Here is a 27,631-nt window from a genome sequence, read left to right on the forward strand (position 1 = left end):
CCATCACCCTCTCTGGATATGGATATGATATTCACATCAATTCCTGATTCTCCCTCCTTAAAACTCAGGGAGGAGCCCCACTCAAAACCTGATGATCATCATCTTTTAGATGATTTGTTGGATTATCAGCCAATTCTTTCAGATATAGTTGAAGAATCTGTGTCACCTCACTTAAAATCAATTCACACAGATTCAACAATTATGTCACTTTCAATATCTACATCTTTTCCTTCTTCAACGGATATCTCTCATCCGTTGACAAATGGTTGTTCTTCGACGGATAAGCTTAACAGCAGTTATCCGTTGATATCATCAGTTTCCACTTCAACGGATACTCCCTATCCGTTGATGGTCTCTACTCAAATAACAGAAACAATTCCAACTGTAGAGGACATGGTTACTGTACAATCATTTTTAGGTTTGAGGGAAGGGAGTGATAATTTGAGTGAGAGGCTGGGTTGCTCCCAGGCAAAAGCAGAGGTTGAGAGTCACCATATGCATGCTATTTCTTCCAGCATGGCAAAAGTGAGTGAGGGGAGTGCCACCTTAGAAGGTGAGGGTGAGGGTGTGAGGGTGTGTGTGAGCCAGGGGGAGCCCCTGATGCAAGAAAATAGAGAAAATGAGAGAAAGGCAGGTACAGAAGCTATAAGAGTAGATCCAGCCATTGCTAGTGAGTCAATGATAGTGGATGATGCAGAAAAGGAAAGACAATTTCAGCAACATTACAAAGCTGTAATTGATAACATTTCCTTGGATGCTGACACTTTTACTCACCCTGTTCTAGCCTATCAATTGTTGGCTGCTCAGGGCAATGTGGAGGCAGAACAGACTTTGAACATTGTACACACTTCAGAATCTCTTCTCAGAGACAAAGCTGCTGTTAACAGGCTGCCTTCTCAATCTGGTGAGCCATCTGAAGAATTTGGAGTAAATTTTAATGATGATGACTCTAATTCTTTGGATGAGAGCATGAACTTAGGGGGAGTAGCAGACCCAAGTTCTGTTCCAGATCTACCTGATTGGGCATGGGCAAAGGCATCTACACCAGGAGAGTTTGGTGTCACTTTGGTCAGGCAAGTAATGACTATTCAGAAGGCCCTTCAGGAGACTACAGATGCTGGTACCAAGGCAATTCTTCAAGCTCATCTGGACTCTCTGTATCTCTTGCAGTTGCAGCATTTCAAACAGAATCTAAGTGTGGATGAACTCAAGCAGGATATTGCTGATCTGAAATCCTACAATGCTAAGAAGTTGGATTCAGTCATGCCTTATGGTACTATGCAAGATTTATTGGGGAGACTGAGGAAAGAATCTGATGCTGACAAGAGGCTGGCCAGATTGGAAAACATAGTTCAGATCATTGAAGACTCTATGGTCACCATTCTTCAGAATCAACAAACTCAGAAAAATCTACTAATGCAGCTGGCAAAAGCACAAGGCTTGACCCATACCATTGATGATAACAAAAAGGGGGAGAATAAAAGGGAAGGGGAAGGAGAGCCATCAACAACAGTTCAAATATCTCAAGTGCTAGTTCCTGCCATCACCACTTCTCCAACTATTCAAATCAAAGGAAAGCTTGATGGAATTGATCTAATCCAGATAGCAACAGCTGAATTACAAGTCAAAGAGCAAAGGAGGAAAATTGATGAAAAGATGCAACAAATTTTTGGTTCTACAACTTCTAAATCACAATCTGTGAAGCATAGCACAAAGGTGGAATCAATCATTTTGGAGTTCAAGCCAGTTAGGAGGAATAAGGTTGGAGAAACTTCTTCCAAGAATATGAAACCTATGGTTCTCAAGCCCAACAACAGATCCAATAAGGACTCTACAAAGAATCCTCTAAGCCTTGCTCAGATGAAAGAAGTGGACTTTCCTCTTCCAAAGCCTGATGAAGACAAGGTTTTGGGTAGAAGTATCATAAAGCACAAAGAGACCATGGATGTGGTTGAAAGGATGAGTATGGTTATTATCTTTAGGGAGGGAAAGAGCATCTGTGTGATGCAAGGACATCCTAAATTCTCAATAGCCAAGAGGGAAGAAGCCAGAAGGTTGAAGGAAGAAGCCAAAAAGCTAAAGGCTGACAAAAGAGCACAAGCAAAACTTGAAAAATAGCTAAAGTCAAGTCAAGCTGAAGAAAAGAAAGAAATTGAAGACAAGAGTGAAGATGTAGGTATGGGGGATATGTTTAGTGATGATGTGGGAGAAAGAAGTAAGGAAAGAGAGGAATGGCAGAAAGGGAACAGAAAGAAGGCCAATGCAAAAAGAAAGATGGTAGATGAGACTGAAGAAACCCAATCAAAATCCAAACCACTACCTTCTATTCCTGAACCCATTATGCCTAACCCCTTCATAAATATCCATAGTGAAATAATCACTCCTAAGGAGGAACCAATTAATTGGGACACCATCAAATTGCCCACCTTCTTAACCACTTCTCCACCAAAGAAACAGAAAAGGAAAATCAAATCAACACCTCCTCCAACCTCAATCAAATTCACTCAGAAGCCTAAGCCTAAGCCACAAGCCTCTAAGGATGATTATGTTCACATTTGTGACATAAAAGAATTTTCAGACATTGAACTCTATCTGGATGAGCCGGAGGAAGTAAGGGGAATAGATGCTTACCGACCGCTACCAGAAAGAATAGTGTTCAAATACAAAGGAAGTGGGGAAAGAACTTGGCCTCTCTACAGGATTCTGAATGAAAGCTACTCTACCTTGGTTAGAGTCTACTCAGCCATAAAAAGGGATTCTGGCTTTACCACGACTGCCAAGACTGAGATTCTTAACAAGATTACCAACATAAGGAAGACTTGGTGAGAGCCCAATGCCTTGCCTAGAACATTACTCATTCAAGAAAGAGGAATTACAGTTCACAAATAACCTTATTGGTTGATGGAGTTCAGAGACAACAAAGGAGTCAGAAGATTTTTCAGACTTGAAGACCAGCTCAAGATTGCCAGTAATGAAACTCTCAAGGATATGCAATCTAAGTTGGACATCAATGAAGAAGATGAAGCTGAGTTCTACAGACAACTTCAACTTCAAATAGAGGAGAATGACAGGAGGCTAGGAAAGAAAACAAGAGATCAAAGGAAAAGAAATTAATCTGCTCAGGCTAAAGGAGCACCCTTGGAAACAATGTAATTATTCAATTCCATCTCAGCATACATATTTTTGCAGCACTTTTGAATTTATGCTTTATTACAGTTAATATGTTTGTCAAGTGTTTTGTTATCATCAAGCTAAACCCAAATTTATGCCTACAGTTCTAGTAGACATAAATAGGGGGAGATTGTTAGGAATATGTGTATTAGTTTGATGATAAGTTAAATAAAATACTTAAGTAGAAATCTAGTATTTGTAGCCTCAACGGATAAGACCATCTTGGCTATCTGTTGAAGGAGTAGCTTTACTTAGAAATAAGTTTAGTATTGTAGTACATTTCATTCTCTGGATTCAAGTTGTAATTCTTAGATGTTGTAGGAAATTATCAGTCATGTTGACTACTAGAGGATATGCAAATAGGAGGGCTAATTGTAAATATTTCATGCCTTGTAATTTTGTATAAGTGAAGAAGTATCAACTGATATTGAAGACCTTCAACGGATAAGAAACAAAGCTTCAACGGATGTCTCTAAAGCTTCAACGGATAATATCCATCAACGGATAAGTGCTTCAACGGATAAGACTTCAACTGCTAATGCATCAACGGATAAAGCTTCAACGGATAAAGCCTCAACGGATAAGGCATCGACGGATGAAAGCTTCAACGGATGCTTAGTTCAATAGCAGTTGATAGTGACAATTCATAAGCTGACAGAGGCACATGGGTTGATAGAGACAAACTGGAATGTGGCAGCCTCTAGGAGGAATCAAGAAAATGCAGCATTTCCATTCTAGTGCAAACAAGGGAGTATTCAAAGATTAACAGCTAAACCTAAATTGCATTGGATAGAGAAATGAAGAAGAAACATGTGAAGAGCCTTTTTAATTGTATTTTACAGTTTTGTCTTCACTTGTAAACTTGGTGTTATATAAACCAAGTAGCAGCTAGTAATTAGATGTGAATTTTCAAGAGCTGTTTAGAAAAATCCAGAGAGAAAATCATCTAGTTTGTACTAGGAAGCAGCTGTGATTTAATTCTTTGAATCACAGATTTTCTGAAATAACACATCTCTGGTGGAACAACAAATCCACCAGAAAAGTTTTTAAGTTCTTTGTGTTCTTTACATTTGTGTTTAAATATATATTTGTCTGTATCAGCTTCAAGCCATTCACACACATTTGCTCACTAAAACACTTAGCCTTAGAAACTACTCAAAACTTGAAAAAGTTTTGAGATTTACATTCAACCCCCCCTTCTGTAAATCTCATTGTTAGTCCACTGGGAATAACGGTATGATAAATATATTTTATGATAGTAATTTCTTAAAACTTTATAATTATTATATGATATTGTTGACGGAGGAATTTGGTATCAACAAAGTTTGAGGTTCGTCGCCGGAATCAAGATCTACGATGGTGGTTCTTCGCTGAAAAGTGAGCGGAGTGTGGTTGTTGTGATGAATTGGGGGCTGAGATTGCTTAGGGTTGGTGGTGGCTCCTTATGGCTCTCGCTTCCCACCCCTTACAATTTTCCTAAGTATCCCTATTTATAAGGAATCAAGCCCACGTAGTTCTTGGGGAACAAGAAATCTAATGGGCTTAGACTTCTTATTCTTAGGCCTGGTCCAGAATCCATCTTCCACTAGCTTTAGGAATGTCCAACTATGAGACCCAACCGCGAAAGCCCAAGGCTCGTTTGTAATCACAGGATTCACGGATAATGCATCTCCCTGCGCAAGGATAACATTCTGCTACAGCTATCTCCCTTGAATTACGAACGCAGGTATAGCCACGGTTCACCCCAAATGCCAGACGCGTCCCTGTCCCCCGAATGAGGATAACCCACCAGATAGCAGGACAGGTGATCCCAAACTCTTGGGTGCAAAGTGCAGGATGACTCCAAAGTTCTCCAACGAGGACACCCGTTGAATACAAGAATAGAGTTCCCAAAGCACACACCAAAGTTAATCCCGCATCCCCAACGAGGACACCCGTTGAATATAGGAGAAGGTCTTCAATCATCAGGCATACCCCTGGAGGCCTTCTAGCTTTTCACGGACATCCCCCTCCTTGACCGTCTCAAGGAGGGAATTCTTCAAATAGTACTTGCAACAAATACGTTAGTAAAAATAACTCTACATTGCTCCTTTCCATGCATGCTTTATCCCGAGCTCATCCTTAAATGAGAACGCATTTACCACACAGAGGACGCGTCTTAAGACATTGGGCGCGTCCTGACCTTCATGAAACCTGCATTATTTTTTCCAACAACTACTTCTCACAACATTCCATACAGACAGGACGCGTCCTAAGCCTCTGGACAGGTACTCCAACCTTCATTGCTAAAAGACCACAATTGCTAGATACCTCCATCACGGTGGACGCGTCTTCTGTTCCCGGACGCTTCCTACACCAGATAGGTGCTTTCAAACCTCCTTATCACAAAATTATCATTAATAAACATTCCACAAAATGTGGGTGCGTCCTACGTTCATGGGCGCGCCTTCTATCTTCCTTGTCAAAGGATCACTTTGGTAAACACTTCCACCAAAGTGGACGCGTCCTACAGACTCGAGCGCGTCACCTTTTTTGCAACGCAACGCCGAGTTTGACTCTAATCAACCCGCGTTTGACCCGCATTGATCCAATGCCAAATTTTGGGTATAACAACTACCCCGAATTCCATATGAAGTTGGAAACAAAATTGGAATTCTAATATCTAAATCCAAGAAAAAATTTGTGTCAACCTCCAATCGTATGAGTATGCGTATTCCGCATCTTCCTCTATAAGGGCGCGTTCTCAATTGTCATTCACATTTCTTCCCGCCTTCACCTATGAATCCCCTTCTCTTCTTGATAACTTTAACCTTACATACCTTGGAAAAGCACAATCCATTAACAAAGGTTTGAGGGTTCTCTAACTTTTTCATCCCAATATTGGTCTCCCATGAGCGCGCCTTAAACTGAAAGGGTCATCATATGAGGGTGCTCTCTAAGGAAAGCGCGACCAGAATAAAACATTAGCTCTCTAATCTTCAAGTAATACGTAATCTTTGATGCAAGGAGGATGTGTCTTGTTACTGAGAGTGATCCTTCCACCGATGACACAATACTACCCCATACTTGATATCTTGCTTCTTGCCAAATCATAGCTCCAAACCGCTGATCTCGTTTTTTCCACAAAAAGTGTGATTCTTTTATTTAAGCCAAAGTCAAAACTTTTATGATCTTCTACAATTATCTAATTTTAAAAAGCGCACCCTTTATAGTGCCAGCGTCTTCCTCAAATAATTAACATCATTAAATGATGCATCCTCTTTATGAGGGGCATTTTGCTCAAAAAAAGTGTTCATCCTTGGTGGGCGCGTCCTTTATATAAGGCGCGTCTACCTTGATAAGGAAAATCCTTTAGAGGGCGCGCCCTCTATAAGTGAAGCGTCCACCTCCACAAGGGTATTCATCCTTGGAGGGCGCGTCCTCTGTAAGAGACGCATCTACCTCGACAAGGGAAATCATCCTTGGAGGGCGCGTCCTCTGTCAGAGACGCACCCACCTCGACAAGGGAAATTATCCTTGGAGGGAGCGTCCTCTGTCAGAGACGTATCCACCTCGATAAGAGAAATTATCCTTGGAGGGCACGTCCTCTACCAGAAACGCATCCACCTCGACAAGGGTATTCATCCTTGGAGGGCGCGTCATCTGCCAGAGACGCATCCACCTCGAAAAGGGAAATCATCCTTGGAGGGCACGTCCTATGTCAGAAACGCATCCATCTCGACAAGGGTATTCATCCTTGGAGGGCGCGTCCTCTGTAAGAGGAGCATCTACCTCGACAAAGGTAATCATCCTTGGAGGGCGCGTCCTCTGTCAGAGACGCATCCACCTCGACAAGGGAAATCATCTTTGGAGGGCGCGTCCTCTGCCAGAGACGCATCCACCTCAACAGGGGATATCATCATTGGAGGGCGCATCCTCTGTCAGAGACGCATCCACCTCGACAAGGGAAATTATCCTTGGAGGTCGCGTCCTCTGCTAGAGACGCATCCACCTCGATAAAGGTATTCATCCTTGGAGGGCGCGTCCTCTGCCAAAGACGCATCCACCTCAACAAGGGAAATCATCCTTGGAGGGCGCGTCCTCTGTCAGAGACGTATCCACCTCGACAAGGGAAATCATCCTTGGAGGGTGCGTCATCTATAAGAGGAGCATCTACCTCGACAAGGGAAATTATCCTTGGAGGGCACGTCCTATATAAGAGGAGCATCTACCTCGACAAGGGTCTTCTACAAAATCTTCATATAACAAAAATAAATCAAAGATCAATATTCTTAGAAGGATTTTATCTTCAACAAAGCTCAAGGGATGCAGAAACTATCTCTTGTTGAAACATCTCTCAGCGAGGCATCTCACGAAGTGGTATCTGATAAAGGGCATCTCACTCTCAGAGACATTTTCTTAAAGTTGAGCATTTTCTTAAACATGGATGTTTTCCTGACCTTGAGCATCTCTCTGATTTTTAGGAAAAGCCATATATCTTACTCATGTGGCAATACGTAACACCACAGAACTAATAAGAGGTGACCTACCCCCCGAGCGTGCACCCTGTCAAAAATACTTTGTAGCCTCATCTTCCTCATTTGTTTCTAATGCAACTCTCATATTTTCTTTTTGCTAAAGATAATCAGATGTTCTTGATAATCATATCGAAAGAAGAAGTCTTAACATATGAGCCAGATATACTCAAGGCGCGTCCTGAAAACTCACTCAGATTATTGAGGATGTGAGGGCGCGTTCGCTGAAACTAAACTCTCGACATACTAGGAAGATCATTGTACTTCATTTGCTTCTTTATAAATCATGGTTGTAATGTCGAGGAAGATGACATGGGTACTTTAATGAAGGCGCGCCTTAAGAGAGATAACCTTGAAGAGTTTACTTATAACTGTTGAGTATATAACATTATATCCTTAGATGGAAAAGCTTATTCATGTCCTGGGGCCTCACCTTGATAATCAAGGGGCGCAACCTAGGATTCATGTTGCCTCTACTCTGATAGCTTCTTTTCTTCTAAAGTTTCAATATTAAGATTCTCCTTATAGTCAATAAAGTCCACCTCACCATCAATATTTTTCTGAGGGCGTGCCTTAAAGAAAGGGCGCGTCTTGAAAGACAAGGAATTAGTTCCAGTCGAGCCATTCTTCAAGTACTGACTATAACTCATATGATCATCAAGACATCTTCATTGAAAACTTCCATAGACTTTTTCTTCTGAGGGCGCGCCCTGGAAAGACAATTTTCCACTGAATGTCTCACATGCAGAGGGCGCGCCTTAATAGATTGTGATAATGTGCTTTGAAAATCATGAGATTTTTTCCAGGTAAGATTTCCTACCTGCAAGAAATACTATTAATATGGAACTTTAAATGTTACCTGGAGGACGCGTCCTAGAGGGACGGACGTGTCCAATCAGCAAACTCTCCTGAAATTTTTTGGAGGTCTCCTGGGCCTCGGATATCTTCATCAAGGCGCGTTCTAAGTGTTTGTGGGGATCTCCTCCATGCTAAATCTCTTTCACAATATTCTTCCTGCACAAGTCCCATAAACAATTAATGGAAAACACAACAAAACTAGTCGAGTGTTACCTCGAGGAATCGTTTTAACGGTGATGACTAGCTCATGGTAGTAATGCCTTCTTCTTGGAGTGTTCTCCTCCCGATCCTCCTCAGATTTGCTCATGGTTAAGTCCTCTGAACTGAATAGTGTTCTCAAATATTCTAAATCAAATAGGGTTCTTCAGTTTTCTTGTTGGAATAGGATTCTTCAATCTCCTTAATGGAATATGATTCTTCAATCTTCTAATTAGAATAGGATTCCCCAATTTTCTATATCGAATAGGATTCTTAAATCTTCTAATTAGAATAGGATACTCCAATCTTCAATACCAAATAGGTTTCTCCCAATCTTCTAAACCAAATAGGATTCTCCCAATCTTCTAAACCAAATAGGATTTTTTGGTAAAAATTCGCAGCTACTATTTTCCTCTGTTTTCGGACTGCTCAACTTTTATTCTCGTAATCATATCATCTCCGAATTAAATAGAATTCAACAAGTTTCGCGTAAACTGTAAGTGTTGGATTTTAATCGCAGCGGAGGCATGGTAAAACACTTTTACACATACAAAATCCAAATAAAAGCATATAAATCGTGGTAAAAATATATGGATCGATTACTAACCTTTAATAGCGATCCAATAGGCAACGATTGGAGATCCTTAGCAGCTGCTCCTCAAACGTGAAGCACTCCACCGGTATCCACCAAGAAAACGACGTTAAGGAGGAGGAGGAGGAGGTGGAGAGAATTAGGTTTTTCTAAAAATTGGGGTTAGAATAAAAATAGGGTTTATAATAGTATATTTATAGGCAAAATTTTCAGCTGAAATTTTCCCATAAAATATTATTATTATTAACCCATTTATTATTCTTATTAATAATTAAAACAACTTTTAATTATTAATCCTTTTTCTAAATACTTTAGAAATAATTCTCTCTCTTGATTTAATTTCCAAAAATTAAATCCTTTAATTAATAATATTAAAAACTTTTGTTAATTAATTTATAATCAATTAAATCTCATTTAATCAATTATTAAATTTTCCAATTAATTATTTATTTCATAAATAAATAATTATTAGCCATTATTAATTAATTCCTCCACCATTAAATCATTCTCTTTTTATGGTGTGACCCTGTAGGTTCAATATTAAGCCGGTAGTAGAAATAAATAATAATAAAACTATTTTATCATTATTTATATAAATTCTCTAATTTATTAAATATGATTAATTAATTAATCACATTTATTCTACATCGTGAGGGATACTTCTCAGCATATCACGACTATCCGGATAATACGAATTCACTGCTTAGAATACCAAGAACCTATTCAGTGAATAGTTACCGTACAATAAACTCCTTCTACCCTACAATGTCCCGATTAAATACAAGGCATGGATCTCGTGTCAAGCCTATCTAATTTAATCACTTGCTTACCATTTACTATGCTTAGTTCTATGCAAATTAGAAACTCCTTTCTAATTTCATTCACTCTGGCCAGAGATTCAGCCTTGAACATTCGCTTCCTTCACTGGAAGGGGTAGATCCTTTATTGATCATACACTATCTTCGTGTACAAATTCCTATACCCAGTAGAGCCCTAATAATTGTCCCTAGAGACTAAGAACTAAACCAAAGCATAGTTCAGTGTACACAAGATGACTATGATGACCTCAAGTCTAAGGATACTTGTACAACTATCACTATATGAACAACTGCTAACACGTGAGTGAACTCCATCAGTTGTTCAGTTGGGCGAGTCATGTTCGGTGAACTTATTCTATAATAAGCACCTACATACTAGCTATAGTGTCACCACACAAATGTCTATGAAAACAGACATCCTTCATAATGAAGCAAGCATAGTATGTACCGATCTCTACGGATTATTAATTACCAGTTAGTAATCCTACGATCAGGAACTATTTAAGTTTAGAGTTATCATCTTTTAGGTCTCACTATTATGATCTCATCATAATCCATAAAAAGCTTTACTCTAAACTATGGTATATCTTATTTAAACACTTAAATAGATAAAGCCCGTAATAAAAACAAAACAAGTCTTTTATTAATATCAATGAAATCAAAACAGATTACACAGGAAGTTATTCCTAAATCCTAATACATGATTGGACTTAGGACATATTCCTTTTAGTAAGATCGTTCAAATCTGACTTGCGGAACTCGAGATACAGCCCAAACAGTGTAAGCAGATCGCTTAACCCATCAAATCTGAAATTTCCATCCAACTTCGCTCCTTCGTGGCTATGGCTGCAAACTTCAACCTCCATGGCTGTATATCATCATCCATGGATCTCCCTCGTGGCCGCGGATACTACACTCAAATCTCCTTCGACCCCCCTCGCCACTACACCATAGATGGCCTATCGCAATGGTTTAATCATGGGTGTTACAAAATTATGTTACATTAGGTATGCTTATCTTAGCCTACCGCAATTTAGTATTTTTGATGTTACCATAGCGTTTGTAACATGTTACTATAGCTTTAAAGTGTTACATATGGTAACATGTGGAAACTTATGTTACAATAGGGTGTTAATGGATAAAAAAGTAATATTTTACAAATAATTAAATATATATAATTATTTGACTTGAAAAATAATCATTATTGATAATATAATTAAGCAATAATATTAATATTAGCAAAGATTGATAAAATATTTTTATTATTATTAATTTTGTAAACTTTACTAATTAGTAACTGATAATTTTTTATTAATAAAAAAATTGAACATTATTTAAACATTAAAGTTAATCAAAAAATAATAAGAAAGTGAAATTAAGGGCAGTTTTTTGGACTCTCGTTGGGCTTAAGCAGGCGGGCTTTCAAAGTTTTCGTAGAAGCGGCAGTATTTTGGAAAACCCGGGTATTCAGACGAAGTTCAAATTTTCAATCGCAAAACATCTCTCTCAGTCGCTCTCTCAGTCTCTCTCTCTCTCTCTCTCTCTCTCTCTCAGCTTTCAATTGAACTAGATTAGCTTAATTCGAGCTAGGTTTTTTAATTGGAATGGGGGATTTTAATTGGAATTGGGGGTTTTTAATTGGAATTGGAATTGGGGGTTTTTAATTGGAATTGGGGTACTAACTCTCTCTCTATCTCTCTCTCTCTCTCATTTTGTGTATATGTATATACTAACTCTCTCTCCCTCTCTCTGATTTTGTTGTTGTATGTTTTTTTGGTTTTCTTATCGTAATATATTAATGGAATATTTGTGCGCGTGTCTACCGTACACGCTATATTTATTAAAACGATGTCTTTATATTTTATGTTCTGGTCAGATCTATATTCTGACCACCATCTTGATGGAACCGTCACCTTCAGAAGTTCACCACTCTCGTCTTTTGCATTAGGAGTAAGTATTATTTGGTCTTTTGTTTAGTTTTATATGATCTTCTTATGAATTCCTGTTGTGTATCCCTATATACGATTATGTTAGGAAATTGAAGAAAATGAGAAGGGAAAGGAATTCATGATTTCAATCCTTCTTGCCTTCATTTCTATCTAAGGAGAGGTAGATGAGTGAATTTAGACAGTTGAATGCCTGAATTGAAGTACTTGTTTATTTTATTTGATTTGAGTTGTGTGCTGAATTTACGTAATTAATGAAAACAGGGCCTAAGGAGTTCACATCTGTGTATTACAGTCTCCAGAGCTGGAGGGTGAGTGTTTAATATTTGTACTAGAATTGTTGGATTTAGGTATACTAGATATGTGATTTGGTAAATGTAATGGATGTGACTTGTATTCATGTGTTTAGGCGATCTTTGAGAAGAATGATGGGGATCTTAGGGGTAAAATTGATGCTTCTGAGCTGAGAGAGGCGCTGATGAGCCTTGGATTTGTGGTGTCACCTGTGGTTCTGGACTTGTTGGTGTCCAAGTTTGACAAGACTGGTGGAATGAACAAGGCTATTGAATATGACAACTTCATCGAGTATGAATCGATATCACCAGTTCTTGCTCTACTTTTTTAAAAGTTAGAGTTTCTTCGAACTAAATCTGACTTTCTAACATTTTGTTTTATTTTCTCTTTTGTTTTTTGGCTGTTTTGATTACAGGTGCTGCCTCACTGTTAAGGTATAGCTTCTTTTTAAACATTATGGTTTCTGAATTTTATTTTTTTCACACTGTGTATATTGTGGTTAGTTAGCTATAGACAGTAATTGTTGAGTTCGTAGGGAATTATTGAATTACCTGTAGACTCCAGACTTTGATTAATATATTTTTGGTATAACACCTGTTGCGACTTGGAGTGTGAAAACTAAGATTGACATTGTATTGTCCGTAAATATTGGACTCTGTTATTGGCATGTGTCTGATGAATCGGTATCTCTTGCAGGGACTTACTGAGAAATTCAGGGAGAAGGACACTGCATACATGAGTTCATTCTGCACATTTAGAGCTACAAATTATAAGTTATTTCCTAAAGTGTTGGTAATTTCTCCAGAAACAGAGCTCATAGTATTAATATCTAAGGATTAAATTTGGTGTGATCCAACCTTTTCTTCAGCTATATATGTGTAGTTAATACTTCTACCATGATTAATGAATAATACTTAAACTTCTTAACTCTGATTATATACAATCTGATTATATCCTACTATGATTGTGGCCATACTTATGTGGTCGGCGACTCTGCACCACGAATTAATGAGTACATCAGTCACATAGAGAACTATGCGTCAATTCCCGGTGACAGGCATGCAGTTGTGCATACACAACATGAACAAATAGAGAATAATTCATTTTTGTTATTATTTCAACATGGCTATCTGATGTATCTATTTAACTGAATAATAACAAATGAATGATATATCTGCACGATCTTTAGACCATCTTAAAATGATCAGTCATCTAAAAGCTTTGTTAATATAAAACATTTCTGCTACATTACACAGAGTAGTCATGCAATCAGAAGTTTATTTTGAACTTACTGAAATCTAGCTAAAAACTAGAGTCCCCCAAGTTGTCGTGGTCAACAGTATTGCTGATTGATATGGAATAAAATGCATCTGTGAGAATGATTGAGATCTTCACTGATACAATAAGCTTAAATGATATTAGGGTGGTTGTCAATTTTAGCTTATATATACATTGCTCATTTGATAATATACGTCTAGTGGTTTTAATCCCTGATTCTTGCACTGTTTGCAATTTTCTTAATTTTGCACTGTATCAGACAAGCAATTTTGCAATATACCGAAAGTATAAAACGCTTTTAATTGAGTTCATTTCTTAATTTCACAGGTCCCCGAGATCCTCATAATGCTCATGATTACCAGGTGTTTAGAAACTCAGATTTTGCAAACATCTATCTAACCTATTGCATATGATTTTGCTTCTTCTATCATCAGGATAGTCATAATTTTTAAACCAACTTACATGCAGGTTGTTTGGCAAGACAATGTCGACCCTGACAATATGACTTATGAGGTTCGAACACTCATTATATAGTTCACCTGATTGTACGAATTAATTGAATTATTCAGCTTCACCGTTCTTTCCTCTTTCTTCAGATTAAGGTTATCCAATCCCATAGTCTAAGCAACTTAAAACTTCTATATTTAATTTCTTTGGAACTGTGTCACAAATCACAATAGGCCTAATGTTAATTCAAATCTGATGTGCATATAATATGTACTAAAAATGCTGCATTGTTATCTTTGGGGTATCTTGCAGTTAGGGACATGCCGGTAAAGGAGGACACTTAAATAAAAGTGGACCAAACACTTCCTTCTGAAGTCGAGGAGAATGTGTAGAGTTTCTAGTGTTACTATTTTATTAAGTTTATCTTTTTTTCTAATGTTTAGTAAAGAACCTGAACTATTTTGTTTAGTTAAAATAATTGTTGTTGTCGTAGTTTTAGACATGTGATGGTTTGAATGTTTGAGTTGGTTTGAATGTAATACATTTTGTGGTATGTAATGATATTTTGGGATTGTTCGATTTCGAATAACAGAATTTCATGTACTATTGCTTTTTACGTATGAAAAACATGTTAATGGTATATATGTTCAATTTACAAATAAATCCTATCAAATTAATATAATACAAATCATTATAAAAAATGGGACCCTCCCGTGGGCCCCAATATGGGCCCCACAAGTGGGCCCCGTCTTTTTTTTTGTAAATTCCAAGTACAAAGGTAACATACATAGTATGATACTATAGACATATATTGATGTTACCTTTGATGTCTATTGTAACACAAAAGTCCATGTTGCACCAGGGCAAAGGAAATGTTACCTTAGGGGCCAAAGGTAACTCGAAAAAAAACAACTTAAATTTTATGTTACCTTAGGTATTTTGGGTGGCTATGGTAACATTTTTTTGGCATGTTGTAACATTTTTTGGGTGTTGTTGTAGGCCATCTATGGTGTAGTGCGCCGAAAACAGTTATTCACAGATCTTCTTCATGGTCATTGTATGCAACTCCTCCGTGGCTATCCTTCAATTCTTGCGTCAAAGAACCTTCATCGTGACGAGACATCTCTTCCTCCTGAGATTATGATCTTGATCAGCACCCCTCCTTCTAGCGCCAATATGTTGACGGAGGAATTTGGTATCAACAAAGTTTGAGGTTCGTCGCCAGAATCAAGATATACGATGGTGGTTTTTCGCTGAAAAGTGAGCGGAGTGTGGTTGTTGCGATGAATTGGGGGCTGAGATTGCTTAGGGTTGGTGGTGGCTCCTTATGGATCTCGCTTCCCACCCCTTACAATTTGCCTACGTATCCCTATTTATAGGGAATCAAGCCCACGTAGTTCTTGGGGAACAATAAATCTAATGGGCTTAGACTTCTTATTCCTAGGCCCGGTCCAGAATCCATCTTCCGCTAGCTTTAGGAATGTCCAACTATGAGGCCCAACCGCGAAGGCCCAAGACTTGTTTGTAATCGCAGGACTTCACGGATAAAGCATCTCCTTGCGCAAGGATAACATTCCGCTACAGCTATCTCCCTTGAATTACGAACGCAGGTATAGCCACAGTTCACCCCAAATGGCATTCGCGTCCCTATCCCCCGAATGAGGATAACCCACCAGATAGAAGGACAGGTGATCCCAAACTCTTGGGTGCAAAGTGCAGGATGACTCCAAAGTTCTCCAACGAGGACACCCGTTGAATACAAGAACAGAGTTCCCAAAGCACACACCAAAGTTAACCCCGCATCCCCAACGAGGACACTCGTTGAATACAGGAGGAGGCCTTTAATCATCAGGCATACCCTGGAGGCCTTCTAGCTTTTCACGGACATCCCCCTCCTTGACCGTCTCAAGGAGGGAATTCTTCAAAGAGTACCTGCAACAAATACGTTAGTAAAAATAACTCTCCATTGCTCATTTCCATGCATGTTTTGTCCAGAGCTCATCTTTGAGAATGCATTTACCACACAGAGGACGTGTCCTAAGACATTGGGCGCGTCCTGACCTTCATGAAACCTGTATTGTTTTTTCCAACAACTACTTCTCACAACATTCCATAGGGATAGGACGTGTCCCAAGCCTCTGGACACGTACTCCAACCTTCATTGTTAAAAGACCACAATTGCTAGATACCTTCATCACGGTGGACGCATCCTACACCAGATAGGTGCTTTCAAACCTCCTTATCACAAAATTATCATTAATAAACATTCCACAAAATGTGGGTGCGTCCTACGTTCATGGGCGCGCCTTCTATCTTCCTTGTCAAAGGACCACTTCGGTAAATACTTCCACCAAAGTGGACGCGTCCTACAGACTTGGGCGCGTCACCTCTTTTGCAACGCAACGCCGAGTTTGACTCTAATCAACCCGTGTTTGACCCGCATTGATCCAATGCCAAATTTTGGGTATAACAGATATAAATAATTTTCATTACAGAATTAGTCAATTTGACCAAAATTTGGTTAAAGTGACGAATTAAGTAGGACGGATGGAGTACGTTTTTTAATTATGTAATGATTTAGCGAAATATATATTAAATTGACAATGGTTGGAAATATACAATTTTTTTAAAATGGGTGATATTTCATTTCTTTCCGACTTTTATCCTGCTTAAAAATAGTACTTTGAATTCCGACAAAAAACTTTGAATTATTTGTGTAAAATATATAATTTATCAAGAATTTCACATAAGTTCACGCAAAAATTATGCATATTACATGTATTAAACATTGGTAATAATCGAGATTATTTTTATTTGTACATGGTCATCTTATCACGAATTTTATACTCCAAGAAGTTCAGCAACTCAAACCGTGTTCGCAAAATGGATTTAACACCGCGTTTGACCTAATAAGATTTGGATTATATAAATTATTATACACCATAATAAATTCTACCTAATTCCATAACTGGAAAAGAAAATTTTTGCTGCTCACTTCTATAATAAGACACGTTTACACAGAACAGACTACTATATAAAATCACCCTCAAACCGCAAGTGTTACCGTAAATTACAACTCTCAAGTCTTAATAAGTACTCCCTCCCAAATACATTTTGGTGGGGAGCGGAGTTTAAAAAAAATGATAAAATAGTGAAGAAAAGTTAAAAAAAATGAGTAAAATAGTGAGACCGATTAATATTATATGTATAAAGTGGATATAGTGGAGGAAAGTAGTGGATGTAGCTATTTTAAAAATTATAAAAATTTTACTATTTTTGAAAAATTTTGAAATGTAAATAATTGGAAGGTACATCACAAAAAGGTAAGTGTAAACAAATGGGAGGGAAAGAGGAAGTAGTTAATTGATTTTTGTTCTCACTATCTTATAAGAGTATTGTTAAAGCTAAGAAAAAGTGTAAATTTTTTTATAAAATGATGTGATAATATATAATAAATTAATTAATATTATTGGTGTGTATTGGTGTGAATGTAAGGGTACATATTCATTTTGCAAAAGAAAATATAAATATTTTGAGAATCAATCTGATATCACGTGTATTTTTCATCTTATAATGAAGTAAAAAAATTATAAGAGCATTTTCAATATTTTTTGACTAAAATAATTGGCTAAATATTATAAAATACCGATAACCAAAAAGCTTTTTTGGAGTTCATTGTATTGATTGATTAAATGTTAAAATATCATGGTAACATTATTTTCAAGTTATAATAAATAAAACATTTTATTTTAATACAGTAATTACATTTTGGCCTTTTAAGGTTAAACAAATATTGCCAAAATAAAGATATTAGCGTATTATAGCTTTATCTAATAAAAATGTCTTAAATATATTTTTTAAGACAATCTCTATAATTACCTATTTTTTAGCATTTGAGATACCCTCAAAAATATGTTACTTCAAAATTTGTATTCATTAAAGTATATATATATATCTTAAAATGCGTGCAAGAAAAAATAAATTTGTGATCCTAATATATTTGATGTGGTGGGAAAATTAAGTGCAACTCCTATCCAATTAAATGACCGTTGGGGAAGTTGGCAGGAATATCAAAATTAATGTTATTGCACCATCCCCCAGCTTCAACTGCACCCATCAATGCCCCCCCTCTCCTTTTTTTTGACATACACAATTCACACATATATATATACACACGTTTGTACATGCTATTTTATCACATATTTCATCATTTTTTTGGCCAAGTCAAATTTCATCATTCTCTTGTGACCTGTAAGTTGGGATCATCCATTTTTTGTTGTTGTACAATACACTGCATGCAGTACATATATTGATATTCAGTTCTTGAAAATTTTGGTGAGGTTCTAAGGTGGTTTAAAGTTACTAGTTAGTAGTTTCATGTCAAAGCTTTGTGATTTCCCACGCGCTAAGGTATGTTGATTTTTATCTTTTTCTTTGGTAGATGAACAAACTTTGGCTGAGATTACTATGACATATTGCAATTTAATATAGTATTATTTTTTTTGTGTGGTTTGTACTATTGATTGAAGTCAATAATAAACAAATTGTTGCAGTATTATATAATTGCACTAATTTTGGATTTAGTAATAAAAGGATTAGCTCTACTTTAGGTGGACATTCTACTAGAAAAGGATAGAAATTGGCATATATATTAGCCATCCATTAGTGATGATCTGGGAAGTGGGAAAATGTGTTATTTTTGGTTAAGAGTACAACAGTATATATGCTTAATATAATAAGTTGAGTTTGTGTTGAATTCTGGTGTAATTGAGGAAAAATTGTGCTTTTTTAGAGTTGGGCTGCAAATATATCATAGGTGATCAGTTTGTGTCAAAACCAACCTGTCATAGGGCAAATTTGCATTGTGGTAGAGGGAGAGTAGATAGGTTTAGGTGACTTATTTGGATAAAGACTGAACAGGTTTGTTGTTTTGATTGTGTAATCCTCTTGAAGTAAGAGTGACATTGTAGCATCTATTTACTTGTACCTTGAATAATAGAGTTTTTGTAAACATTTCTTTACAGGCTTCAAAGTTAGACTAGTTTGGATTATTTGGTATTGGAGATTGAAGATGGTGGGTAGTATTGAGGTGATGACTCGCAATTCGTACTCGAACGGGAGTATTAATAGCTACAATGGTTTGGAAGACAAGCTTGATGAATTCCGACGAGTTCTAGGCAAGGCTGATGGAGACTTGTTGAAAATTGTTGGTGTTGGAGCAGGTGCATGGGGAAGTGTCTTTGCAGCTTTGCTGCAAGATAGTTATGGGCAATTCCGGGATAAGGTACAAATCAGGTTATGGAGAAGGCCTGGAAGAGCTGTTGATAGAGCTACAGCAGAACATTTGTTTGAAGTTATCAATTCGAGGGAGGATGTGTTGAGGAGGTTGATTAGGCGTTGTGCATATTTGAAGTATGTGGAAGCAAGATTGGGTGATCGGACACTGTATGCAGATGAAATCTTGAAGGACGGATTCTGCATGAACATGATTGATACACCGCTCTGTCCTTTAAAAGTTGTGACTAACTTGCAGGAGGCAGTTTGGGATGCTGACATTGTGGTGAACGGCTTGCCTTCGACTGAAACACGTGAGATTTTTGAAGAGATAAGCAAGTACTGGAAAGAAAGGATCAGCGCACCTGTTATCATCTCCTTGTCAAAGGGTATTGAGGCCGCACTGGACCCTGTTCCACATATAATTACCCCCACACAAATGATTCATTGGGCAAGTAAGTTTTTTTCTTCCTTCAATTACTTGGGTCTTCTTTTCCAGTTTTTTATGCCATCTACATAGATTTTCTGTTTTCAAGATCCAGAAACACTGACACTCATTTAGGTCCCGGAAGTTTTGTGTTGCTTTCAATTACAGTAAAGAGATGTGTACTTGAAGCATTTAGAAATTTGTTCTAAAAATCTCAATTGTTTATTTGGTATTAGAAAAAAAAATGATTCTCATTACAAAGAGGCTGATGTGGTGAATCCTCATGGGCTGTCTTTGGTTCTCATTACTTAATACAGCACTCTGAAAGTTCTTCCTAATCTCCTCTGGAAGCATTTTATTTAAGAAACATGCTTTATTTTGTTCAGCAGTCAATACTTTCTTGCACCTCCGGTGTAGTTTAAATGATATTGCCACAAATTGCATAGCAATCGTGTTGTCTAATTTAAAATCATGTCAAGCACATTGTGACTCACACATTAAGATCATTCTTCCATCCTATATGACTGAAGCCTAATTCTTAGCAATCTTCGTTTATACTTTGCATAAAGACATTATTATGAACTGCAATTACATATTAACTTCGTCTGATTTGGTCAAGTGTGACTATCTTTTTTAAGGCAATTAATATTTGGTGCTATCTGTATATAAGCCTATGGTTTAAGAACCTAATGTTCATCCCCCCCCCCCTCCTCTTTCTGTATTATTATGAGATCAACTTATTTCGCTAAAAAATGTTTTTTTTGCCAGCTGGAGTACCATTAGAGAACATTCTTTATCTCGGTGGACCAAATATTGCTTCAGAAATTTATAACAAGGAGTATGCTAATGCTCGAATTTGTGGTGCTGGAAAGTGGAGAAAAGCAGTTGCAATGTTTTTAAGGCAGCCACATTTCATTGTATGGGACAACAGCGACCTTGTCACTCATGAAGTTATGGGAGGCTTGAAGAATGTTTATGCAATTGGAGCTGGTAAGTTAAAATAGAATACCCAGTTTAAATTCATTGAATTAAATTGGCAAAAAAGATATGCATGTAAATTAACTTTTAAGCTTTTGTATTCTACACATTGCATCATCACATCTAGGGAAATATCATCGACTAAAAATTGAGTCAAGCTTTGGTATTCTACTTCCACACCTTGCACCATAACGTTTATTAAAATCTTATTGACTACAAAAATTTAACCATTAGAAAACTAATCGGACATGACAATCTTACCTCAAACATAAGTCTTACAGTTGGTCTTTTTTTTTCAGGAATGGTGGCAGCTCTGACAAATGAAAGTGCTACCAGTAAATCGGTATATTTTGCTCACTGTACATCAGAGATGATTTTTATCACTCATTTGTTGACAGAAGAGCCCGAGAAGCTTGCTGGCCCTTTGCTTGCTGATACTTATGTGACATTGCTTAAAGGTCGTAATGCATGGTACGGGCAGATGATAGCTAAAGGGGAACTGAGTCTTGATATGGGAGATAGCATCACCGGGAAGGGGATGATTCAGGTACTAACAGATTACAGTACTTATTTAATTCAAAATTTGTGCTATGCAATTTTCCGAAGCATTTAAAGCTCTATGAGTAGTATTATTTTTTTAGTAGTTCCGTTGAGAACTTATGGCCAACATCTAGAATCATAAGAGGATCACATACCCCTCCACTTGAGAGTTTCCACAGTTATTATCCTAGGTAGATAGCTCAATTCCAGCAATAGAGATGTCACAGAATTCCAGGACCACTCCGGTTGAACAATAATTTGCACGATGTGGTTGCCAGTCAGATACTCAAAGCACCATAAGTGATATATGTACACATAAGGCAGGACAAAGCTTTTGTTATTGCAATTTTACACGAATGCATCTGAAAGTAGGAAATTTTCCTATGAACTTGCTTGCGATATTATGCAAAAACAAAAATTAAATGCATTAGATATTTGGCCTTATTTCGCAAAATTCATGTGGTATCATCTTTAACATCTTTGAGATGTTTTATGGAAAATATGCAGAGTGTTCTGTAAGTTGCAAAAGGCTCATTTGCATATAACTCTGTGGTGTTATTATTATTTTTCTAGGGAGTATCAGCAGTAGGCGCATTCTATGAACTTCTGAGTCAGTTCAGTTTAAGCGTACAGCATCCTGAAGAAAACAAGCCTGTTGCTCCAGTTGAGCTATGCCCCATCTTAAAGACACTGTATAAAATTCTTATAAAGAGGTGGAGCTTCTTCATTTTTTATATTTGTACTCATTGTCCAAGTACATACCAGGATTTATCTAATTATCTATTTTATCATGCTATCAGAGAACAACGGCCTTGTGGTATTCTTCAAGCACTGAGAGATGAAACACTGAATGATCCCCGTGACCGCATTGAGATTGCTCAAAGCCATGCATTCTACAGGCCATCACTTCTTGGGCAGGCTGAGAACAACACCATCACTGCAAAGAACAACTGAAAAAATCAACCAGTTCAAATCATTCAGCATGGAGCAATGAGTAATATTATACATATATAGGTTATATTATACATATATAGGTATTGCAATAAATGAATTTTCTGCAATAACTAAAATATATATGGCTTTGAACCTTTTAGAAACATCTTTATCAAAATTACAGTTATGGTTGGGTGTGTGGGAGGAGAAATTTGTGCAGTTGGTACACAGACATTTTTAGTAGCATACATGGTTTTGAGTACAAATGGATCTTGTGTAGTATTTAATTTGTGCCTGAAAGTTTTAGTAACAGTTTTGCAATTGATATCAATGGTTTGCCAAACTATTAAAAAGAAAAAAAAAAGGTCATATATGGGGGCCAAAAATTAATGCACAAGTTTCAGAAGAAAAGAATTGATAACATGAAAGGGGAATCAGATATTTTACAAAATACAATATTGTGAGGAAAAAGAAAGTGCTTTGGTGATAATTTAATGTAAAACAAAATTACACAATTTTGATTTGAGTAATTAATACTATACTTAATAGTAGTTTACTGTTACATCAAAATGTAATTAAACAGGACTATAATCAAACTTACCAGTAAATCTTTACTATTTAGGTAAGCACAACACACGTATGGATCGGACAACCATTCTTACATTCATGCATTAAGGCCACACATTAATCCAACAAAACTTGAGTTCATCATAACTTCTATTACCCCATATAACAAAACATATAATTAAAGAAAACCCATGTCTCCATTAAATCTCCAATGAAACTTACCTTCACATATTCATCACAATCCTGCAAATTTAATAAACATAAATGGCACCAACTGCAGCAGTTGCAGCAAAGAAACAAGCACTTTTCATATCATCCTTAATTGTGTTATGGTACTCATCGAATATTGGTGTTCTTCTTCTGAACAAATTTTTGTTGTCGAATTATGGTTTTAGATTTCCGATATTCTTGACAATGTGTCACATGACAGCTTGTGCTGTCTTAAGTTACCTGTCCATCGTGTTCTTGAAAATCGTTCCGTTTCAGAGGATCAGGTCTAAGTCACAGTTTATAAGAATCGCTACTTTGAGCGTTGTTTTTTGTGCCTCTGTTGTAGGTGGGAACATATCTCTTAGGTATCTCCCTGTATCGTTTAATCAGGCTGTTGGTGCCACCACACCTTTTTTTACAGCAGTGTTTGCTTATTTCATGACCTTCAAGAGGGAAGCTTGGGTTACTTATGTTGCTCTTGTACCTGTTGTTGCTGGTGTTGTGATTGCAAGCGGGGTAGGTTTTTCTTGGATTCAAGATTATTTGTCTGATTTTAATTTGATTCGTCTAGATTTTGTAAATATTTGTGGGCTCGCGCATAATAATCACATCTGCAGCTTGTGCTGACCTTAATTTATGAATGATGGATACTCAAAAGTTGCACATCTATTAAATGGTCATGTATTTAATCTTCTGTTGTCTTTTGACAGCCTGTAGTCTCTAGTTTTGATGAACCGATGACTTATTTTAATGTTTCGATTGGTTGCAGGGTGAGCCGAGCTTTCACTTGTATGGATTCATTATGTGCATTAGTGCAACTGCTGCCAGGGCCTTTAAGTCCGTTCTTCAGGGAATTCTACTTTCTTCAGAAGGGTAACTAATTTCTTATGCTTCTGAGTATGATATTGCCATCCGCACATGCATATCTTTTAATACAAACTTGTATAAAGGTAGTTCCCGATACCATAAAGTTTCTGCATCAGCAAACATTGTGAGAGGTCCTGGCAATCGCAGCCTAACCCCTACAATTTGTGTGTTCATTGCAAATAAAAATCTGCAGTATTTGTTATTATAGGATAACTACACTTACCGACTATGAATGTGAGTGCCTTGTGCATAGGACTTTCTTTCGAATGACTAATTAAAAAAAATAGAAATATGTATGAGGAAGCTCAGAAGAAATTTTTCATGTATCATTTGACAGTCAATCTCCTTAGAATTCTCTCATTATAAGTTCACATTAACTGTCTGTGCATCTTACAGTGGTGATGAACCTGTTTTCTTTTCATAATAATTTCAGGGAAAAGTTGAACTCCATGAACTTGATGCTTTATATGGCCCCGATTGCTGTTTTAGTTTTGTTGCCTGCAGCACTTATCATGGAGCCAGATGTGGTAGATGTCACAATAACACTTGGAATAAAGCACACATTTATGTGGCTACTTCTTTTACTGAATTCAGTAATGGCTTATTCAGCCAACTTAACCAACTTCTTGGTGACCAAGCATACAAGTGCTCTAACACTCCAGGTATATATTCCTCCATGTCTTCTGCTCATGGTCTCTCTCTATCCCTCTCATTTTATCACAGACACTAGCAATTCAATCACATTGTGTGGCCACTGTATTAAGCTTGCATGCAACTTTCTCATTTATATCCATCTCGGCTGAATTTTGGGAGCTGTCAGGTATTGGGCAATGCAAAAGGTGCTGTAGCTGTTGTTATCTCTATACTGCTGTTCCGAAATCCTGTCACCTTTCAAGGAATAGCTGGTTATTCAATGACTGTTATGGGAGTGGTTGCTTATGGAGAAGCTAAAAGAAGATACAAATAATCAGTCAGTCCACCACCATTCTTCCTTTCTTCTGTACAAACAGATTTTCTCTGCCCTTAAATAGTAGGCACTAGTGCAATACATTCTTGGACACCTCTATCTGTACAATTAGTTTCATGTGATGTCGATTTTATACATAAATCATGCATCCAGTTGTAGGAGCTACATTGTAATATATTTAGAAGACAATCTATATTTTTGTTTTGTGGTTGCTCTGAAGCAAATTGCTTTCTTGCACTCTGACAGAACCATTACTTGTGTGGGTATTTAATCTAAACTCGAGTTAGTTTATATATTTTATTTTGTTGTTGCTTTGTTTGTTAGCTGATGTCTGTATCTGATGCTAAGAGTTGGTCGTTGTCGTCAGGTGCTTAGTGTCATAATAGGAGTATTGGAGAATAACGTTAGTAGGTGAATGTTTTTAGGAGGTTAGTTGGTTTAGTTCCTACTTTGTAGGACATGTTCTCTTTCTTTCTGTATTAGAATCTCAGTTTGAATCCATAATAAACATCGAGTACTTTTGGCTAAATAGTTTTGTTCTCTCCAGTTTTACATTCATATACATATTATATAAATATTGTACGTGATCTGATTTAGCACCAACAATCTGGTATCAGAGCTTAGGTCATTCAGTTGATGCCTAAGTACATGTCAAAGGTGCAAACGACGGAGACAGGGAAAGCCAAAGAGAGTACGATCAATTTGAATTATCATATGTTGACTCGAGGCAATTACACTGCATGGGCCATGAAGATGAAGGTCTATATGCAGGCTTATGGAGTTTGGGATGCCGTGTCACCGAAGGATCCAAAGACGACAATGGTCGATGAGAAGATAGATAATATTGCACTGGCAGCAATCTACCAGGGAATACCCGAGGATGTGCTCCTTTCTCTTGTAGACAAGGGAACAGCTAAGGAAGCTTGGGAGACCATAAAGGTCCTGTGTCAAGGAGCTGAAAGAGTGAAGACAGCCAAGGCACAAACACTCAGGGCTGAATTTGAAGCCATGACCATGAAAGACAACGAAACAATCGACGACTTTAGCATGAAATTGAATGGGTTAGTTACTAATATACGAGCGTTGGGGGAAGAAGTTGCTGAAAGCTATGTAGTAAAGAAGATGCTCTGTGCTGTCCCTTCAAAATTCCTACAAATAGCATCTACCATCGAACAGTTTGGTAACCTGGAAACTATGACAATCGAGGAAACGGTGGGTTCACACAAGACACACGAAGAGAGACTCAAATGACAGAATGATGCAGGAGGACACCAGTTACTCCTCACTAGGGAGCAGTGGCTCGAGAAAGAGAAGGAGGAGAGCAAGCTCCTGCTTACAAAAGAAGAGTGGCAGAGGCGCTCATACAAAGGAGCAAGTGAAGCTGCAACTCCGGGGTATCGAGGCAAAGAGATCAGCCGTGTTGTGCGAGACAAGAGTAAAGTTCGATGCTTTAACTGCAGTGCGTATGGACATTACGCTGCAGAATGCAGGAAACCAAAACGTAACAAAGAAGCAAAGGAGGAAGTTCATATCGCGCAGATCTCAGATGACGAACCAGCGTTGCTTATGTTGAAACAAGAAATGATTGAAAAAGTGAATATGCTAATCAACGAGACACAGGTCATGCCAAAGCTGAGACAAGATGGTGAAGAAAAACAGTTGGAATCAAACCTCTGGTATTTGGATAACGGAGCCAGTAATCATATGAATGGACAATATTCGAAGTTTGACAAGCTCGATGAGAACGTGACAGGTCAAGTTAAGTTTGGAGATGGCTCAATGGTACAGATAAAGGGAAAGGGATCAATTATATTGAATTGCAAAAATGGGGAAACTAGGACACTCAATGAGGTGTACTATATTCCATCACTCCGAAGCAATATAATTAGCCTCGGGCAACTCTCTGAAAGTGGTTACAAAATTGTTCTCAAAGGTGAGAATCTGTGGGTACGTGATGAAAAAGGAGAACTTCTTATGAAAGTGAAGCGTTCGACGAACAGATTGTATAAACTGATTATATACAGTGGTGAATCAGAGTGCTTGATGGCTAGCTGCGAAACTGAGAGTAAACTGTGGCACTCCCGATTGAGCCACGTTAACTATAGACCGATGAAGTTGATGTCCACAACCAAAATGGTTCAAGGAATGCTAGAGATAAATCCACCTGATGAAGTATGTGGTGGGTGTCTGATGTCCAAGCAGCCCAGGCAACCATTTCCTCGCCAAGCAAATTTTTCTGCAACAAAAGCTCTTGAACTAGTCCACGGAGATCTTTGTGGCCCATTGACACCTAGCACTCCTGCAGGTAATAGATATATCCTCGTGTTAATTGATGATTACACTCGTGTTATGTGGACTTACCTTTTGAAGGACAAAAGTGAAGCATTTAGTGCATTCAAGAGCTATCGAGCCCTAGTTGAAAAAGACCCAGAAAAGAAAATTTTAACATTCAGGACGGACAACGGAGGAGAGTTTACGTCCAGGGAATTTACCCAATATTGTAATGAAGCTGGCATTGTGCGACATTTCTCAGCCCCGTACTCACCTCGGCAGAATGGGGTGTCAAAAGGCGTAACAGAACTCTGGTTGAAATGTCTCGAAGTCTTTTGAAAGAAACTAAGATGCCAAACTATTTTTGGGGGGAAGCGGTTCGGCATGCTACTTATTTAATCAACAGATTACCTACCCGGGCGATGTCAGGGATCACGCCTTATGAAGCCTGGTCCGGGAAAAAGCCACATGTGGAACATTT

General features: G+C 37.7%; 2 protein-coding genes across 3 annotated transcripts; both read left to right on the forward strand.

The window, feature by feature from the left end:
• Positions 1-18,309: 18,309 nt before the first annotated feature.
• LOC141689982 (putative glycerol-3-phosphate dehydrogenase [NAD(+)] 1, cytosolic) lies at positions 18,310-22,432 on the forward strand. Of its 2 annotated transcripts, none has more exons than XM_074494540.1 (6): positions 18,310-18,526; positions 19,141-19,845; positions 20,586-20,807; positions 21,095-21,342; positions 21,909-22,048; positions 22,136-22,432. In XM_074494540.1, the coding sequence occupies exons 2-6, from the start codon at positions 19,188-19,190 to the stop codon at positions 22,287-22,289; spliced, it is 1,422 nt and encodes a 473-aa protein (XP_074350641.1). In that variant the 5' UTR covers positions 18,310-18,526; positions 19,141-19,187; the 3' UTR covers positions 22,290-22,432. The 2 variants fall into 2 exon arrangements, with proteins under 2 accessions (XP_074350641.1, XP_074350642.1); XM_074494541.1 differs by lacking the exon at positions 18,310-18,526 and adding an exon at positions 18,744-19,036.
• Positions 22,433-22,573: 141 nt separating this feature from the next.
• On the forward strand, positions 22,574-25,179 carry LOC141689983 (UDP-URONIC ACID TRANSPORTER 1). Its single transcript, XM_074494542.1, has 4 exons — positions 22,574-23,561; positions 23,815-23,918; positions 24,346-24,574; positions 24,733-25,179. Exons 1-4 carry the CDS (start codon positions 23,100-23,102, stop codon positions 24,877-24,879), a joined length of 942 nt encoding a protein of 313 aa, XP_074350643.1. The 5' UTR covers positions 22,574-23,099; the 3' UTR covers positions 24,880-25,179.
• The last annotated feature ends 2,452 nt before the right edge of the window (positions 25,180-27,631 follow it).

This window comes from Apium graveolens, chromosome 10 (assembly GCF_009905375.1).
Source record: "Apium graveolens cultivar Ventura chromosome 10, ASM990537v1, whole genome shotgun sequence".
Taxonomy (NCBI): Eukaryota; Viridiplantae; Streptophyta; class Magnoliopsida; order Apiales; family Apiaceae; genus Apium; species Apium graveolens.

Excerpts from the sequence above, each read along its gene's own strand:
- LOC141689982 (XM_074494540.1), top strand. The coding sequence starts at position 19,188 with ATGGTGGGTAGTATTGAGGTGATGACTCGCAATTCGTACTCGAACGGG. Across the intron at positions 21,343-21,908 it reads CCGGGAAGGGGATGATTCAG|GGAGTATCAGCAGTAGGCGC; the intron begins GTACTAACAGAT and ends TTATTTTTCTAG. Across the intron at positions 22,049-22,135 it reads TATAAAATTCTTATAAAGAG|AGAACAACGGCCTTGTGGTA; the intron begins GTGGAGCTTCTT and ends TCATGCTATCAG.
- LOC141689983 (XM_074494542.1), top strand. The coding sequence starts at position 23,100 with ATGGCACCAACTGCAGCAGTTGCAGCAAAGAAACAAGCACTTTTCATA. Across the intron at positions 23,562-23,814 it reads GTGTTGTGATTGCAAGCGGG|GGTGAGCCGAGCTTTCACTT; the intron begins GTAGGTTTTTCT and ends GATTGGTTGCAG. Across the intron at positions 23,919-24,345 it reads ATTCTACTTTCTTCAGAAGG|GGAAAAGTTGAACTCCATGA; the intron begins GTAACTAATTTC and ends TAATAATTTCAG.